Here is a 19,010-nt window from a genome sequence, read left to right on the forward strand (position 1 = left end):
GGAATAAGCATCATTAAATGCAATGGGATTTACTTTGGAGTAAACACACATAGCCTCTTGCGTTTTACAACTGAAAAAAAAAAACCCTCTGCAAAACCAAAATCCAAGCAGAAACATCGGTGTGACCAAAATTATATAGTTATTCCCGAATCCTTCGGGAAGGTTTCAGCAATCCATTGCTGCCGTTAAAATAATTCAGACATTGTAGAAGACAGCGAGCTTAGTCTATATGGTAACAAAATAAAAAGTCAAGAAGAATCTGGTGCCCCCCCCCCTTTTTTTTTTTTTAAAGACCGGCACTTTTTGGAAAAGCTCGTCCCTTTTTAGGAAGGTGTATTAAGCTGGAGAAGGGGCTACTAGATTTTTTTCCTGATTTGTGAATATTTTAGCTTCACATTAACTGGATTTATTTTAATGCAACAGTTCTAAATAAAGATTAAATTAAATAATCATCCTTAACTTAAGGGACGCTGGGACAAAGGAACTCACGTCTGCTTTGTCCAATTCTAATATAATATACAGACAGGCGCCTATATGAACGTAGGGACTTTGATTTAAAGGCAGCTGCTGAAAAAGGAACTCCCAAAAAAAAAAAAAAAAAAGTTTGCTGGAAGAGGAGATTCGTAGCATTCCCTGGGACTTCCAAGTAAACCTTGCTTGGAATTGCCCTCCTGAGTCTCCTATGGAACATTTCGCACTGTTTCTGCTTTGCAGATCCACGCTGGGACCAGCTGAATGATTACTGCAGCTTAGAGAGAGGACTTTTTTTTTTTTCCCATTCAAGAGGTGGGAAAAACTTCAAGTCCTGAGAGTTTAAGGCCCTCCGTAAAGTTTGTCTGCCTGCCTTCGGCACAATCGGCCAACAATTGGAAGTAGTGTGTGTGTGTGTGTGTGTATGTGAGAGTGAGAGTGAGAGAGAGAGAGAGAGAGAGAGAGAGAGAGAGAGAGAGAGAGAAGGCCTCGGATGCAAGGGAATTCACCCCCCCCCCGTTCACTTTGACTGAGTGAGGAAGAGGAAGGTTAAAATGCTCCTGATGCCTTTTAGACGAGCTTTCAAGGATGTCATCGCTAGGAAAGGAAGTTGAGCTTTGTTCTCCAGAGGAAGGACGGCCAGTATCCACCAGCACCAAGCCGGACCGTCGGGGTTCACCTGCAACGAAAAGGCACATCTGCAACAAATCTGTAGGAGATGGCCGGGCTGAGCTGGAGGGAGGGGTCAAATGCGTCATCAGTCATGAGTCCCTGTGTGCCCACAAGAGATCTAATTCCAGCCCACCTTGAATGCCTTTCTCTATTTTATATTTTGATAAACTGATTAAAAAAAATACGAATGAGGTCAAATCTGGGTCAACGGCCAAGGGGATGAACTTAGCTGATTATTTCACTGAGTATTTTTTATATCCCAATACACTATATTGTTCTTTCTTCTTTTATTTGCTGTGGCCACTGACGTAATCAGTAAGTTAAACTAAAGCATGATTTAAAAAAAACAAACAAGGATATCTGGAGGAAGTTGGCTTTACAACTTAAACTGAGTCATCTTCTCAGTTGAGGATGGAGGTGTGCAGAGTTAAGGGTCAGGCCTTCCCCTGCTTGCTGGTACCTGTGGGTCTGGTTCTTTAATAGGCATTGGGCCGAAGTGATGGATGATACGAATCTTGAGTGGGGATTTCAGCGTGTTGAACCAGGTGCGGGCCTGGTCGTACACGGCGCTGTGGAGGACAGCCAGGTGTTCAGAGGCCTCTCCGTGGACCTAATATGGGCACAGAACACAGCAAGAGTTTAGGCTGAACCTGGAGACACAGGAGAAGGGAGAAAAAGACTTTTGTCAGGCAGGTGCAGGGAAAAGCAACAAAGATGATTAGGGGACTGGAGGCTAAAACATATAAGGAACGGTTGCTGGAATTGGGTATGTCTAGTTTAATGAAAAGAAGGGCTTGGGGTGACATGGTAGCAGTGTTCCAATATCTCAGGGGTTGCCACAAAGAAGAGGGGGGTCAAGCTAGTCTGCAAAGCAGCTGAAGGCAGGACAAGAAGCAACGGATGGAAACTAACCAAGGAGAGAAGCAATCTAGAACTAAGCAGAAATTTCCTGACAGTGAGGACAATTAACCAGTGGAACTCCTTGCCTCCAGAAGTTGTGAATGGTCCAAACCTGGAAGTTTTTAAGAAGAGACTGGACAGCCATTTGTCTGAAATGGTATAGGGTTTCCTGCCTGAGCAGGGGGTTGGACTAGATGACCTCCAAGGTCCCTTCCAACTCATTCTACTCCACTCCACCCCACTCATTCTGGATGATCACAACAGGAAGATAATGGTTAGCCAGGATTCGGCTGCTCTACCTTCTAAGTTATTGCTCCTTCCCACTCACCCCCTGCAAAAAACAGATAGTCCTCGACTTACAACAGTTCATTTAGTGACCGTTCAAAATCACAACGGTGTTGAAAAATGTGACATGACCGTTTTTTCCACAGTTACGGCCTTGGCTGCATCCCCAGGGTCACGTGATCAAAATTCAGATGCATGGCAAAACTGGTTCATATTTATAAGCGCTGTGGCTTCCCAACATTGTGCGTTTCCCCTTTTACCATTTTCTGAGGAGCAAAGTCAAAGGGGGGGGGAGCCAGATTCACTTCACAACCGGGTTCCTGACTTAACCCACTGCCGTGATTCACTTAACAACGGTGGCAAGAAAGGTCGCAAAATGGAGCAAAACCTGCTTAACAAAGGTTTCACTTCGCCACAGAAATTTTGGATAGCTCAATTGTGGCCGTAAGACGAGGACTACCTGTTTTGGCCAAACCTTAGAAAAGCCTTTGGGGAGTGGGGGGGGGGTACACCTTAAAGCTATGTTAGACAGGTGGGCCTGCCCCCTTTCGCCTTTCGCAGCCGGGACCCACCTTCTTGTCCTCAATATATTCAATGTCCGCCGTGTTGTAGCCATCACACTTGCTGTGCCGTATCACCTGAAACCGCCTCTTGCCTATGCTGTCCACCACGGATCGCCCGTCCTTGAAGACCTCCACGTTCCTTATCTCTAGGATACAGCCGTAATCTGCAAACCTGTTTCCCCGAATAACGGAAGCAAAGAAAACAGGATGAATCCGGGATCTGTAGCTCGTGTTAAGCCAGGCGTCTTGCTCTGGGCTTCAAAGGCTATCTAAACAAAGGCGACACGTTAGGTGTGAGCTCGTCAATCATCTATGGGCATGAGATGGATGACCATATGCAAGAAGGAGGAGGAGGAAGAGGAAAGATTAAATAATGAAATCTCTACCTGGAGAAACCAGGAGATGGTGAGTTCTAGTTCTACCTTAGCCATGAAAGGCAGCTGGGTGCTTTTGGACCAATCACCAGGAGACTGGGACTTCTAGTCCCACCTCAGCTGGATAACTTTGGGCCAATCACCAGGAGACTGTGAATTCTAGTCCCTCTTTAGCCATGAAAGGCGGCTGGGTGACTTTGGGCCAATCACCAGGAGACGGTGAGTTCTAGTCGCACCTTAGCTATGAAGCCAGCTGGGTGACCTGGGGCCAGTCATTCTCGCTCACCCCAACCCACCTCAGAGTTGTTGCTGTGGAGAAAAATAGCAGGAGGAAAGTGTGCTAGATATGTTTGCCACCTTGAGTTATTTGTAAAAATAATAAAGGTGGGTTATAAATCAATAAAACCTTGGGGACTTTCCCGAAATGCCAATCATTTTTTGAGAGGCGCATTAGTAATTTCACCTATAATTTTCCTGGTCCTTCCCCCTATTTGAATTTACTTTGAATGCTATATCACTTGGTTTACAGGAAGCATGGATGCAATTTTCTTTCTCTTTGAAGCTTGATGTCGGGAAAGCTAGGCTGGAAGGAGGAGTCAAGCGAGGGCCTAGCTTGGAGTTACTGCATAGTCACAAGGGGCAGAAGCTTGACCTCCCCAAGATGCAGGAAATCTTATCAGTTTACTCCCAAAGGAAGGCAAGCCCTCTAGGGCAGTGGTGGTGAACCTATGGCATGCGTGCCAGAGGGGACACTCAGAGCCCTCTCTTTGGGCACACGTGCCATCGCCCCAGCCCCGCCTCCCCCCATGGCCCCCTCCTCACTAGCAGCCCCCCTGGAAGACGACTTGCCCCCAGGCACGGCCCACGTGGAGCAGAGCAGCCAAGGACATGGCAGCCGGGCAGCAGAGACAAAACTCCGCCCTTGTGTCCTGTTGTATGTGCAGACAATGCTGCGGGGCACGGGTGGAGGGTGTGGCCGCCATGGCGCAGCTGGGCCACCTCGATGATCTGCTGCGGCGGGCTATGGAGACAAGTGGGGCAGAGAGGCAATAGGGGGCAGTTTTGGGGCACTCGGTCTCTAAAAGGTTTGCCATCACTGCTCTAGGGAGATTCTTGTGACAGAGTTTGCAGACAAACTTGCTGATTTTCGTTATTCATAAGTGGCTCCGGTTGCTTGCATCTGGCCCTTAAACATGAAACACGCGGCGTCAGTTCTGATGTTCCTCACAGGCTACTCACCCTTTGACGGGGTCTCTAATGCACATGCCAAACTGACGGGTGCCTGTCTCCATACATCTCCGAACCATCAGTCGGTAACAGGGCTCAAAAATATGCAGAGGGCAAGGAACGGTGGGGTAGGCCATCGTGCAGACAAATATGGGGACGTTCTTATTCAAACTGCGGTGACAAATTTTATATTAAACAAGTACCACACTTGCTTGCTTATTTTTAAAAAAAAAAAACCAGAAGAAAAAGATAACTCATAAAGGATAAAATACTTATGCATTTGTAGTTTTGCAAAACTCTTGCATAAGTAGGCTTTGCATAAGTAATACGTTTCCTTCTAGCTCAGTGTATCCCAATTTTTGCAATTTTAAGAGGTCTGGATTTCAACTCCCAGAATTCCCCAGCTAGCAGGCCGGCTGGGGAATTCTGGGAGTTGAAGTCCTGACATCTTAAAACTGCCAAGGGTTGGGAAATAATGCTCTAACCCAGGGGTAGGCAACCTTGGCTCTTTTATGACTCGTGGACTTCAACTCCCAGAATTCCTGAGCCAGCCGTGCTGAGGGGAAAGGGAGAGGTTTCCATGCTGAGCCATGCTGGCTCAGGAATTCTGGGAGTTGAAGTCCATGAGTCATGAGGGGGCTATAGTTCCCTCACGCTGGCTCAGGAATTCTGGGAGTTGAAGTCCACGTCATAAAAGAGCCAAGGACCGCTGCTCTAGATTTTTAATTTTTTTGTATTGTGGAGAATCTGGTGAAGCCCACAAACCTCTTTTTAAAAAAAAACATACTAAATGCATAACACAAAATGGTGAAAGTTGTACTGGTTTTTTTCCGCCCGAATTTACAGATTCCCTAAATTTTGTCCATTGAGTCTCAAGGGGTCTATGGACCCTATTCTATGTAAACAACAACACCCAGCCTATTCCTTGAAAGATAACCTAATTTGGCAGCTGAAGTTCACACTTCTGAAAGTCACTAATAGAAACACTATTTTAAGAGCTTCGGATATCAGAACATACCCTCAATACACAACCACCTAGCGCAAACCAGACTATCGAAAGTAGGGATAATTCAAAACACCTTTTATTACCCAAACTATTTTTAACCTAAGTCCTGCAGTCAAAACGATGTCAACTCAAGCTGGGCCGCAAAATAATTTTTCTAATGATTACAGGACGTGGAAAACTGGGGTGACCTACTTGGAAAATTCAGCCATTTCTTCCTCGTAAAGCTTTTTCCTTTCGGCAAGCTCCGCCGGAAGATACTTGGCGATTAATTCCTCCATCAACACCGTCTTGCGAAGTTTCTTCATGGCCAGGCACTGGAGGAGAAAAGAGACCTTTCAGAAAAAACAATGGGGGTCAACCGTACCTCGGGAGGGCCGATAAAGCAGGAGCCACCACTGAAAAGACCCTTTTTTGTGGTTCCATCTTTTCTTCAGTTGGCCAGTCTAATGCTTGTAACCCTAAGCCCTGCTAGTTTAACGATGTTAATTTACCTCCAAGAGGTCTTCTTTGCACAAGGGGCACTCAGGGTTATAATCCAGGCATCGTTCAAGGCATCTTAGGCAAAAGGTGTGTCCACAGGGGGTGGTGACAGGTTCATAGAAGAGCCTGGGAGAGGAGAAGTCAGAAGATATCACAGCACCTTCCATGGACTAGAAGAGATCCAAGGTTACTTCCAATTCTGTTATTCTGTCATTCATTGCACAAAAAAGACTATGCAACTACAACTCTTGAGTGTAGTATTGCTTAGAATTGGATTACTGCTTCTGAGCTGGCCTGTCCATAGGAAAAAAACCATCAAATACCTCATGCACAGGGAACATTCCATATCAGCTGGATCCACACAATCAAAGGCAACGCGATTTTCAGAACTGGATTCTTCTTGCTCATCACTTTGATCTACCAGAAAAGAGAGAGAGAGAGAGAGTCAACGCTGCAAATACTGTATATTCTGGGTTTTATATACTGTATACAGTATATACTGTATATATATACAGTATATAATATATATACTATTTCATTAGCCGGAACCATAACAGAGAGAAAGAGAGAGAGACAGACAGACAGACACACAGAGAAGACACCACGGTGTGATTATTAGGAAAAAAATTATGCAAATATCATTTTCTCTTGAGGCATCCAAACTGCAAACATGCAGCCATTCTAACACACATTTGGTACTTCAGGGCAACAGATGTAATCTTGCAAATTTAACATTAAATTCATTAAACTTCTGTTCATCATCCTGGATGAGAAGTGAAACGTTTTCCAGGGGGGAAAAAAAACACCCAAGAAAGTTCAGCTGCTTTTTGGAAAAGCACCTTTGGAACCCCCAGGTTCTGGATGATGGAGAATCTCCAGAGACTTGTATGGAGTCGGTTTCCTGGTCTGGTTTTACCTGGTGGATCTGACCATTGCTGAGTAGTGTGGTTGCTTGTTAACATAGCTTACCCATTTTGGCCATTTTGGCAGGCAGATCCGAACCCGCAGCCACTTCAGCCTGGCGTTTTTGCTTCTGGGGGCTCTTCTTCCCAGCGACGGTCTCCATGGGGGAGACCACATCTCCGTTCTCATCCAGGCTTCCGTCCTGGCTAGGGAGGGGGTTTCCTGAGTTGTCACAGTTGGTCATGTTCTGGTCTTCACAGTGCTTTTCCTGGTCCGTGTTCGCCTGTACCGAAGACAAGGAGTCATCCATGATCTCTTTTGAGACTTTTTCTGGCCAACATTTGTGCTCCAGGTGCCACCAGCAGAGACCACGATGGCCTCTCATCCCACCTGGCCAACAGTGCCCACCTGAGTTTATCTGAGTTTATTGAACCAAAACTAGCTGCTTTTCAGTGTTGGACAAACGGACCTGTTTTCATTTGGCCAATTTTGCAGCGGTCCTTAAGCTAACTCATAGTTTGCTATGGACCGTTTTGTTGGAGTTGTGTTTTTTTTTGAAAGAAAAGCCATCATAAACCATGGTCATGTAACTGTGGGGTGCTGCAAACAGCCATAAATGCTGGCTGGTTGCCAAGCACCAAATTGCAGTCATGTAACCAACCACATGGGTGTGTGTGAGCGCACCAATATTAGAACTTCAAAACCAGGTTGCCCGTCCAATTTCGGGGATCTGTCGTTAATTTAGAATGGTCACTAAGCAAGCGGCCGTGAGTTGAGGACTAGATGTTGACTGTTAAAAGCACCGGCGCTGGAGCTTCAAAATCAGGTTGCAAGTTCCTTTACGGGAGGGTCTGGCGCAATTTAGAACGATCACTAAGGAAGCAGCCGTTAATGAGGACTAGCTGCAATCTGATCAGAGGTTGACTCTTTTAAAATACCATCTATTTGCACATGCAGTGTTTGTGGGGTCAGCTTGCTTTGATCTCACAGCATCCTGCAACGTAGGTTAAGCCAAGCCACAGCTTGGGACCCAATGCCAGGGTTTGTTTTCAAGGTCAGAACGGGCCCTCCAAACCAAATGTTTTCTTGGCCCGGCGATACGCCAAACCAGCCCCAAATTTAATCCTCTGGTATCAAGCGTGATTGTATGTTTTGGCCTTCCAATACATCACCGCCTGACAGGCAGAGGTAACAGATGATTACAAAGGTATGAAAATCATAGGTTCTCTGTCTCCTGCTTTTATACAATCCGAATCCCCAAGCTTCTTCGTAACACAGAGGCTGGAAAACGCTGACCTCCGAAAAGAGCTCCTAAAATGGTTTTTTTTTTTTTTTGGCCACTCCAGCAAATTATCATTACTGTACAAAATAAGGTGGTTTTTTTTTTTTGAGTGGAAAAGAAGAGTAACCTCAAAGAGGCTGGCATTGCAATTGCTTGGCACAATGTCTTAAATTTGGTCTGGGGTTCTCCCAGTTATAGGGTCTGGACACCATTATACATATTATAACGGCGGCACGTATTACATATGCGCAACATTGGAAAAATGAAAACATACCAACAAGTGCAAAGATTATAGGAAAGATTTTAGACTGTGCAGAAATGAACAAACTAACTCTAGAAATGAAAGACGAAGAAATTACTGAATTTCACGAGGTATGGGACATGTATTATAGCTGGTTAGAATTAAGGAATAAAAAAGTAAGAGAAGTAATGTAAATAATTGTTAATAAATGTAAGAGATATAGCACATAGTATTGTTAAGGAAAAAGGAAAATGTATTGTGTATTGTGTATTTTGTTTGTTTGAAAAATAAAAAATATATTTTTTTAAAAAAAAGTTATAGGGTCTGGAAAGCCCCCAGAGCAAAGGAGATCCCTGTCCATGCTCAACAGCTGAAAAAAGCTCCGTAATTCCTTTTTTTTTTTTTAAAAGCCTAACTTCATTTTCAACCCTTATCCATTATCTCGGGGTGAAAGAGCAAAACCTGAATTCTGCGGCTTTGTATCTGATCAGTCCAAGGAGACGCGTTACTGGCTGTCTCCAAGTCACTGCACTGTTGTGGCTTTGCGCAGTTGTGGCTTCACACTTGGCACATGAGAGGCCAAGGCACAAGGCCACATAACACTCTTGCTGATAACGTATCTCCCCCTTTTTCCTTCAGCATCTCAAAATGACCTTTAGTTTCAGTGGAATCTCTTTACAAAGCCCAGAGATTATTGCTGGAAAGAGGTCCAGATTTATTTATTTCTCAACCTTATTATTTTTATAAGTAAGTCAAGGTGGTGAGTGGACCTAATACTCCTTTCTCCTCCTATTTTCCCCACAACAACAACCCTGTGGGGTGGGCTGAGACAGAAGAACTGGCCCAAAGTCACCCAGCTGGCTTTCATGCCTAAGGCAAGACTAGAACTCACAGTCTCCTGGTGATTTGGCCCAAAGTCACCCAGCTGGCTTTCTAGAATTTGAACTCGGCACAACAACACGGCAATTTTTGTTCAGAATCTTGCATGGGGAAAAAGTTGGGGCTCTCCAATTATAAGAATGAATCCCTCCCCTTTTATCACTATAGTTTGTTCCAGTTGGATTCCAACCTCGCCAGTCCCCAGTTTGCAAATTTCCATCAGGAATGCATCCGTATTTTAAAACTTTTAAAAATCCCAGTTGCTCATTGCCACTTGTTTGCAGGCATAACTAGCAAGATACACTAACACAGGTACAAGGATGAGCCAGGATTACATTTTGGTGAGGAAAAAGAAAATAACCCACACAACTAAGATGATTAAAGTCCCGAAGACTAAAACATATGAAGAACGGTTGCAAGATTTGGGTTTGGCTAGTCTAGGGGATATAAAGAGGGGCTGCCACAAAGAAGAGGGGGTCAAATTATTCTCCAAAGCACCAGAGGGCAGAACAAGAACCAATGAATGGAAACTAATCAAGGAGAGAAGCAACCTGGAATTAAGGAGAAACTTCCTAACAGTGAGAACAATTAACCAGTGGAACAGCTGGCCTCCAGAAGTTGTGGGTGCTCCATCACTGGAGCGTCACTTGTCTGAAATGGTATTGCTGGGGTAGGCAACCTCGGCTCTTTTATGACTCATGGACTTCAACTCTCAGAATTCCTGAGTCAGCATAGGAGTTGGGAGTTGAAGTCCAGGAGTCATAAAAGAGACGAGGTTGCCTACCCCTGGTAGGGTCTCCTGCTTGAGCAGGAGGTTGGACTAGATTTCTTTCTTGCACAATCAAGTAAAAATAGATTTCTTTCTTGCACAATCAAGAAAAAATAATAACCAAGCACCAAATTGACCACGGGACTAACAAAACGAAAGCTGGAGCAGTTTGAGATCCGGTAGCCAAAATAAAGCAATTTATTTCTAGTGCAACCTCAATCCAGCTGAAATCTTGCAAAGCTGGATATGGCTAGTTGGAACTGGGTCAGAATACGAACTTAAAACTCCATGTGCTTGCATGACACCAGTCACACTCTTTTTCTTGAACTATCTCAACCACTTTTAAAAAATTACATAACCCTTCCATATATTTCAGTTGTTATCCAGCAGAGAATAAATTCAATGCCAGGTCATAAATCACGGGGTAGTTTTGTTTTCTGACACTGTTTAGAAAGAACAAAAGTATTTGCGTTGCGTGGAGCACTAAAGGAAGAACAGAGCTTGTAGGGTTTACATGCACTTTTTTCGACTCACAAGCAAAGCAACTTACATTTATTTGTGTTCCTCCTATTTTAAGAGAGAGGGAGAGAGAGAGAGAGGAAAGAGAGAAAGGAGAAAGAGGGAGGGAGGGAGGGAGAGAGGGAGGGAGAGAGAGAGAGACTGGCCCAAAGTCACAAGCCAGCTTTCATGGCTAAGGCACGACTAGAACTCCCTCCCTCCCGCTTTCTAGGTGGATGTTTTAACCACTAAGAGCGAACTGCCTCTCTCTTGTCTACATTAGTACACAATTCGGTTCCTTCTCTACAAATGGCATTAAAATTGTTTACATGCATGCAAAATGAAAAATAATAAAAATTCAGGGAAGCAATATCATATAAGATAGACCTTAACGTACAACCACAATGGAGCCCAACATTTCTGCGGTCAAGCGAGACATACATTAAGCGGGTTTTGCCCCATTTTATGACCTTTCTTGCCACAGTTGTTAAGTGAACCCACTGCAGTTGTGAAGTTAGTAACACGGCTGTTAAGTGAATCTGCCTTCCCCGTGGACTTTGCTTTAACGGTCGCAAAAGGGGATCGCAGGACCCCCGGGACTCTGCAACTGTCAAAAGGTCCATGCCAGTTGCCAAGCGTCGGAATTTTGATCACGTGACCCCGGGGATGCTTGCAAAGGTCGCTAACAGTGAAAAACGGCAATCAGTCAGTTTTTTCCAGTGCTGTCGTAACTCTGAACGGTCACTAAAGGAACGATTGTAACGTCGAGGGCTACCTGTGGCGTATAATTCTGTTGTCGTTACGCAGGACCGTTTAGACACCAGTTCCCAGTCTCCAAAAATCTTAAAAAGTATTAAGCAGGGGCCAGTCAGGTTTTTTTTCTCCCCCCCCCCAAAAAAAGGTCCAGTGCAATTTCATAAACTGATAAGAGGTCTCCTGCTTCTTTTTTCTTCTTTTTTTAAGCGAGATCAAGCTGGATTGCATGTTTTTTAAGCGAGGAGATCAAGCTGGATTGCCCACAGAGAGGGCCTCCTTAGGGTGCCGTCGGCCAGACAATGCCGGCTGGCGACCCCCAGGGGGAGAGCCTTCTCTGTGGCAGCTCCTGCCCTCTGGAATGACCTACCCCCCGACCTATGTACAACTACGGACCTGCACCTCTTCCGCCGAGCCTTGAAAACCCATCTATTCCATGCGGCCGGCCTGGCGTAGTTTTGATTGGGCTTTGCTAGGGGTTTTATATGGGGTATTTTAGAGCAGGCCTGTTATTTAATTTGATTTTAGAATAGAAAATTGTGTATATTTATCGTGGTTTTTATTATCGCCTGTTCACCGCCCTGAGTCCCGTAAGGGAGATAGGGCGGTATATAAATTCAATAAATAATAATAATAATAATAAATGTTTAGCTAAAAAAAGGTCGCGGCCTCTTACCTTCCGGCCCTCGGATTCGGCCTTCTCGTCCTTGCCCTCCAAGACGAGACACAACAGAAACTCACGAAACGCTTCGTCCGTCTTCCCCAGCAGACTCAGAGCGTGTCCCTTTCGCACGTGGCCCTGAAAGACGGAGCAAAAGGAGCAACGCCCCCACCTTGGCCATCGGCGGCGAAAGCAAAACGGGCCTGGCTGGCCGTGAAAAGCATTTCGAGGAGGTCCCAGCAGTCCTCAGCTTACAACGGCTCGCTCAGTGACCGTTCTAAGTTACAACGGCACTGGAAAAAAAAGCGACTTAGGACTGTTTCTCCCCCTCCCCCGCGCTTATGACCGTTGCAGCGTCCCCAACATTCAGACGCTTGGCAACTGACTCGTGTTTATGAGGGTCGCAGCATCACAGGGGGTCAAGTGACCCCCCTTTCGCGAGCTTCTGACAAGCAAAGTCAACGGGGAAGGCGGGTTCACTTCACAACCGGGTTACTAACTTAACAGCTGCAGGGATTCTCTTAACCGAGAAACGGCGTAAAATGGGGCAAAACTCATTTAACAACTGTCTCACTTAGCAACAGAAATTTGGGACTCAACCGGCCCTCTCTGTAGTGCTGGGCGCCGGCATCATTTCGTTCTCTGTTATTTCAGCAGGTTACCTCTACTTATTAGGCCTCCAAGGCCGCTGGCTGGAAAAGCAATTTTTTAAAAGGCTGAATTGATTCGAAGCATCAGGCTAGAACAGTGGTTCTCAACCTTTTTAATGCCGCGACCCCAACCGGTCGTAAGTTGAGGACTAAACCGGTCGTAAGTCGAGGACTAAACCGGTCGTAAGTTGAGGACTAAACCGGTTGTAAGTCGAGGACTACCCAACCGGTCGTAAGTCGAGGACTTTCACTGCCTGGGAGCGCCGTGCATGCGTGGTTCCGCCCCCTGCGCCGGCCGAGGCGTAGCTGGCAAGCGGCAGAGACGGAGCAGGCCGACCACCAGCTGGCCCAGCCCAAGGGAGGTAAGGCACCCGCTGGAAAAGGGGAAAAAAAATGGCGGACAGCCTTGCTTGGCGACCCCCATGAAATGGTCGATCGACCCCAAATGGGGTCCCGACCCACAGGTTGAGAACCACTGGGCTAGAAAGTTTGCTGGCCCTTGTTGCAGCTCCACAAACAAGCAGGTCACACAGCTGCGCCCCCCTCTGGGCCACCCCCCAGCATTGTGCGCTCATTAGGCTGGCATTACAGGTAGTCCTCAACTTACGACCGTTTGTTTAGTGGCCATGCAAACAGCCCTGAAAAAAAGCGGCTTATGGCCGATCCTTACACTGAACGACGGTTTGAGCATCCCCAGAGTTACGTGGTCAAAATTAGGGGGGGGAGAGAGAGGGGGGGGGAAACAATACGAGACAACTTTGTGGAGTTTAAACTCACCTTCACCCAATAAGGCTGGAGCTCGCAGGCCATTTTGGCATCTTGCAAGGCCTCCTCGTAACATTTCAAAGTGGAATTGATTTGCGACCGGTTGCGATACAGCAAATGATCAGAAGGAGCTGTAAACAGAGGACACATCAACCTTAATAGCTTGCTAGCCCTACGGCTCTTATTTGCTCCGGCTGGGAGCTACAGTATTTCTACGTTTTGTTTGCTTCCAGAGAATATTTCCTTTTAAGATTTAAAATGAAAAAAAAAAAGTTTAAAATTAACCGTGGAGTGCTTGCTGGCTTTTTTCTCTCTTTCTCTCCCTCTCTCTCTCTCCACTCCACCCTGTGTTTCTCTTAGGGACTGCTGTTCTCAGCCATCCCATTTCTCTTATATAAGCAAGCACTCCGAGGGTTGCATAAATGTGTGAAATGCCAAAGTAAAACAGCACCATAACAATTCCGGAAGCCAGAAAGAGGGGGGGGGGGGGAAGAGACAGAGACAGACAGAAAAGGAAAGCAATGTTGCAACTGCTACACCAGAGAAAGAGGGAGAGAAAACATCGTAAAACTCTTTTGTGTGTATAACACTTCAAAACCCCACGAAGACACTGTCCGGAATTTTCACACTGCCTGAATTTTGGGTCGCTTGCAAAGTGCCCGGGGAAGTCAAAAGTTGGCGTTCCTGGAAAGTACCCCGTTTTAAAAACCAGACTTCCCCCCCCAAGTAGATGCCCTCCAGGTTTTTACAACTTTCCTGCTACCACTAAAAATCCAACTCAGCTGGAGGGGGGGGGTCCTGGCTGAGGTGGGGAACCCAAGCGGCGGCGAAGGTCATTTCTGGCCGTTTCCGCAAGGGTAGCCATTTTAGATTGCCGCAGGAAAGCCGTGTTGAGGGTGGATGCTCAAAGCCAGACAGCTTTGGTCACAAGCGAGGAATCTCAGGACGGAAAGGGCAGTTTTAAAAGCTGCGCAGAGACCCCGAGACCCCCCCCCTCCCCGAGTCAATTGGCCCTGTGGTTTCCATCGCGGATCAATTCCTGGCTGGAGAAGGTGGACTAAAAAGACAGCAATGCAGTTTTGACAGCTCCACGAACTCTTTTTTAAGGTATCGTAAGATTTGTGCCTGGGTGTTGTTGTTTTTTCCCTGCAGGAGGATGGTCTCACTAGCCACACTTCTGTATGAAATAGCTCACTCACTACAGTCTGTGGGACGCCCTGGTTGCCATTTTGCAACACAGCTAAAGAGAAATGGTCCCGAAAGCCGATGATGCTTTATAAGGAAGAATTTCCAAACGCCTGGAGGCAGAAACAGTATGGAAACGCCACAACCGGGCATCCCCAAACTTAAAAACCCTCTTTTCATCCATTCAACAATAGATAATAAAATTCAACAAAGGAGAGGTATTTGCAGGTCAGGGTTGAAATTTGCCTTTTTTGAGCTTGGTTATTTTCTTTTGGGTAGATGCTTGGGTCTATCCAAATCTGTCTGGAGTCGTTTTCTTTGGAGTAGACATTGGGATAATAATAAAGATCGGCAAGAAAACCACCAAGCTCAGAGAGCACCCAGGACCCCTGATAATAAACCCAGATTGCAGGCAATTGAAAGAATGGGTGGGGGCATTTCTCTGCTCCTGAAAATTTGCCAACTGGAGAAGAAAAAACAGCCAGAGACCTTGGGGGATGAGTCAACAATAGCTTGTAGGACACAGGGCAGAGTGACCTGCTGTTGATTTTTGAGGTCTCAAGGCTTTCTCTTCTCTACTCCCCCCATCCCTAGTTATACAACTGTTAAAGGGGGGGGGGGAAGAGAGGACACTCGGTCCAAGCTAGCTTATGCAACCAACTGTCCTCCTGACCTATTTTGGGTTCTGATTAAAAGACAGCAGACTGCCATTCATCTCTGCAAAGAAACCCATTTCACAGATGTGGGGAATTAGCAACATCCTCCTCCTGCTGGTGCCTGACGCTACCAAACGATGCATTCATTGCTCACGCCTACATTACTCGGAATCTCGGCTTATCGGGAAGAAAGAAGGCCATTCTGGTTTGAGCCCCGGATCCCTGGCGTTTCTCTGGGGCTCAATTCCAAAGGTCAGTGCAAGCCTGAGAAACGAGCTACAATCTGTGTTCTTCAGAAGAGGCTTTCCTACAAAGGCCCAGCCCTACAAATCTCGACAAAAACTTGGAAAAGCATCTCTTCCCCACATTTGGAAGCACAGGCCTGTCTGCATTCAGGTATTCGAAGCAGACCGTGATCCAGTTAACTGTTTTTCTGGCACCGAAGGAAGCTTTGGATGGCATATCCTGCATTTGTTCAAATCTTAGCCTCGAACAGAGGCTTCCCTCGAAAACCTTGGCTAATTTGAACTATGGTTTACTTTATGCAAAGAACTGTCCGGAAAGATAATAAGGTCTCCTGCTTGAACAGGGGATTGAACTAGGAGGTCTCCAAAGTCCCTTCCAACTCTGTTATTCTGTTAATAATATCCTTTTGGTTATTACCTTGCAGTACTGGGTCCAAGGCAGAAATACGTACAAGGAAGATATAAGTCAAAAGACGTTTGAGGGATGCTTGTTAACCTCAATAAATAGCCATAGATCAAAGCTGGGTAAACAGGAGGAAGGATTTGGGGAAGTGGGTTTCTGGAAGGACCAAGACCCTCAGGTCTTGATAGCTAATCAAACTTCTGGGTAGATACTAGTTGGTTTGTTGGCCTGTTTTCTTGGGGACAAACACTGTGATCCATGCATAATAAATAACATTTAGGCTTTATGCTTACTAGGAGTAGCAGAAATGATCAGCTTAGGAGAAAACTTCTCTAGAAGTTAATACCTTCACGCTTTTACTGAGCTACTCACTCTGTTTCAACCATGCCTGTTGTGTGACCCAGCTTAACTATGTGACTTCCCGAGTCACGCAAACTCAAAATGTCAGGCTAACAGAATAAGCCACGATCATGGGTGCCAATGCAGGCAAGAGTTGATATGGAGTAGAGTGGTTATTGGAAGGTAAAGTCACTTCCCTGCAGAATGCAGGAAGTATAAAGTCCTGGCAGTTAAAAAAAAAACAAGGAAAGTCACAGAGCAAGATAAAAGACACAAAATAACACACCACACTGAATCTGAAAGGAAGGAAGGAAAAAAAAAGGCAAGGGAAAAGGAGAAAGATTGGAGTAACTTAATAATTTATGTGGAAGTTTTCCAACTTTTTTCCCTTTTTTTTTCCTTCCAGAAATTAGGGCAGGGATGCCTTAGTTATGGGTCAGAGTGGCGTCAATCAAGAGACACAACGGTGCCCTCCCATCAGTTTTCTTAAAGTACACTTCCCTCCCCCCCCCCATTCTTAGAAAAATGAAAGTTTACAAAAGTTAACAAAACAGGAAGCAACAACCCATCATTGCTGGGAAAAACTGCTTGAACAAAGCAGGCGGACAAAACCCCAAACAAAAAACGATTCAAAGCCCCAGCTGTTGCTGCCGGAAGCCCCCTTCACCAGTTGAATTTCTGCCTGCTGGCAAAGGGCAAAAAAAGCCAGGGGCAGCTTTAAAAATTGCAGGCAGCCCCTTTTCTCCCAGGCGAGACCAAACAACTTGCACCCAGAAGTTGCGAATGCTCCAACACTGGGAGTTTTTAATGGGAGATTGGACAACCGTTTGTCTGAAACGGGTTTCTTGCCTGAACAGGGGGGTCGGACTAGAAGACCTCTAAGGTCCCTCCAACTCCCGGTCTTCAAAGGAGGAGGAAAGTTGCCGGGTAAAGAACAGGGGAGAAATTTACCCGGGTGTATTGAAGGCTTCCCCTCCTCCCAACTCTCTTTTCTCCGCTTCCGGAGACACGCGTCAGGTGTCCACGTCCCGCGGGGCGAGTAAAGAACAGGGGACAAGTTTACCCTCGTGTATTGAAGCCTTCCCCCCCCCCCACACACACACCTCCTCGGCTACTCAACCACTTAGGAGAGCCTTTTTCCACCCGCTCCAAAACGCTCCCCCCTCCCCTCCCAGGCGCCTCGATGGCGACCCGCGTCACGTGTGAACGCCCTTCTTTCTCCCCACGCGCTCCGCGTCCAAAACAAGGAACACGTTTACCCGGGCGTATTGAAGACCCCCCCCCTCCCAACCCACTCGGCTAGTTCCCACAGGCTCCCAACGCTCCCCCCGCCCCTTGCCCTGCTCCTCGAGGGAGACCCGCGTCCCGTGCGAACGCCCCTCTGCCCCCGCGTCCCGCGCGACTCCTCACCCAAGCGGAGGGCTCGGTCGTACTTCTCCAGCGCCGCCTGCAGCTGCCCCTCCTGGCACAGCAGGTTCCCTTCCTGGCGGAGCCGCGCCGCCTGCACCTGCTCGGGGAAGCCCTTGGCTAACAGGTGGCTCAGGATGACGTTGACCCGCAGCCGGGACTGCGCGCTCTCGCCGCCCGGGCAGAGGCTGCAGACGCCGCCGGACGCCCCCGCCACCGGGGCTGCTGCTGCTGCTTCTTCTTCTCCCCCCCGCCGCCGCTGCTGCTGCCGCCGCTGCTGCCGCGCCCAGCCCCGCCGCTGCTCCGCGCACCCCTTGCAGAAGGTGTGGCCGCACAGCAGCGAGACCGGCTCGCAGAGGAAGCCCCCGCACTGGCCGCAGCCCAGCGGGCCCCACGGGCCCCGCCCCGCCGCCCCGGCCCCCAGGCGCCGCTTCAGCCGCTCCACCAGCTCGCGCATCGCCGAGCACNCCGCGCCGCCTCGCCCGGCCCGGCGGGGCGGCTGCACCCGGCGAGTGCGGAGCTGCGAGCGGCGCCCGTCGAGGTGCCTCCTGCGGCGGGTGGCCGCCGCCGCCGCCGCCGTCGTCACCGGTGCTCCCGCTGCTGCTGCCGAGCCGCGTCCCATCGCGCCGGCTGCTCTCACGCCCCCCTGGGCGCCCACCCCGCCTGGACCCGGGTTATATAAAGCAGGGCGGGCGCTGATTGGCTCGCGCGGCCTGGACGGCGCCGCTGATTGGACGGCGCCGGCGAGCTGGTTACAAAACCGGACACTTTGCTGGCGTTTTGTAACAGGCGTTTTGTTGCAAGCGGGGCGGCGGCGCCTGGGAGTATTTTTTTTTTGGGGGGGGGGGAGGCTGCGAGGGGGTGTTGATGGTGCTGGGCCAAGGGGAAGGGAGGGGACCCCTTCCCTGCCCTGCCCTCCCCCAAATCTGGAATGGGGAAGGGTCTTGGAGAGCCCGGGGCCCGGTGGTCTTTTTTTGCAACCCCAGACCTCGCTGGAGTTTCCGGGTGGGAGGTGGTCCTCGACTTGCAACCGTTCGTTTAGTGACCGTTCAAACTTACCACGGCCCTGGAAAAAAGGGGGACTCGGGACCGTTCCTCCGCCCTCGCTCCCGCTGCAGCCTCCCCCGGGTCACCTTGATCAGAAGTCAGTCGCTTGGCCGCTGTCTCACATTTATGACGGTCGCCGTATCCTGTGTGATCCTCTTTTGCGACCTTCTGAAGAGCAAAGTCAAGGGGGGGGAAGCTGGATTCGCTTTAACGACCGTCTTGCTAACTTAACGACGGCCGTGATTCCCTTAACAGTGGCGAGAAAAGTCGTAAAATGGGGCCCCGAACTCGCTTAACAAATGTTTCACTTAGCAACAGTCGAGGATTACCTGCACTAGCTTGGTTTTGC

General features: G+C 47.9%; 1 protein-coding gene across 1 annotated transcript; it reads right to left on the reverse strand.

Annotated features, from left to right (window-relative positions):
* Positions 1–955: 955 nt before the first annotated feature.
* On the reverse strand, positions 956–18,236 carry LOC107293445 (LON peptidase N-terminal domain and RING finger protein 3-like). Its single transcript, XM_029285406.1, has 11 exons — positions 17,618–18,236; positions 13,392–13,510; positions 11,980–12,102; positions 6,948–7,164; positions 6,302–6,395; positions 5,990–6,104; positions 5,691–5,812; positions 4,505–4,663; positions 2,901–3,063; positions 1,604–1,753; positions 956–1,150 (listed from the first exon to the last, which is right to left on the reverse strand). Exons 1-11 carry the CDS (start codon positions 18,234–18,236, stop codon positions 992–994), a joined length of 2,040 nt encoding a protein of 679 aa, XP_029141239.1. The 3' UTR covers positions 956–991.
* Positions 18,237–19,010: the final 774 nt, after the last annotated feature.

This window comes from Protobothrops mucrosquamatus, unplaced genomic scaffold (assembly GCF_001527695.2).
Source record: "Protobothrops mucrosquamatus isolate PMUCROS unplaced genomic scaffold, P.Mucros_1.0 scaffold1618, whole genome shotgun sequence".
Classification (NCBI taxonomy): Eukaryota; Metazoa; Chordata; class Lepidosauria; order Squamata; family Viperidae; genus Protobothrops; species Protobothrops mucrosquamatus.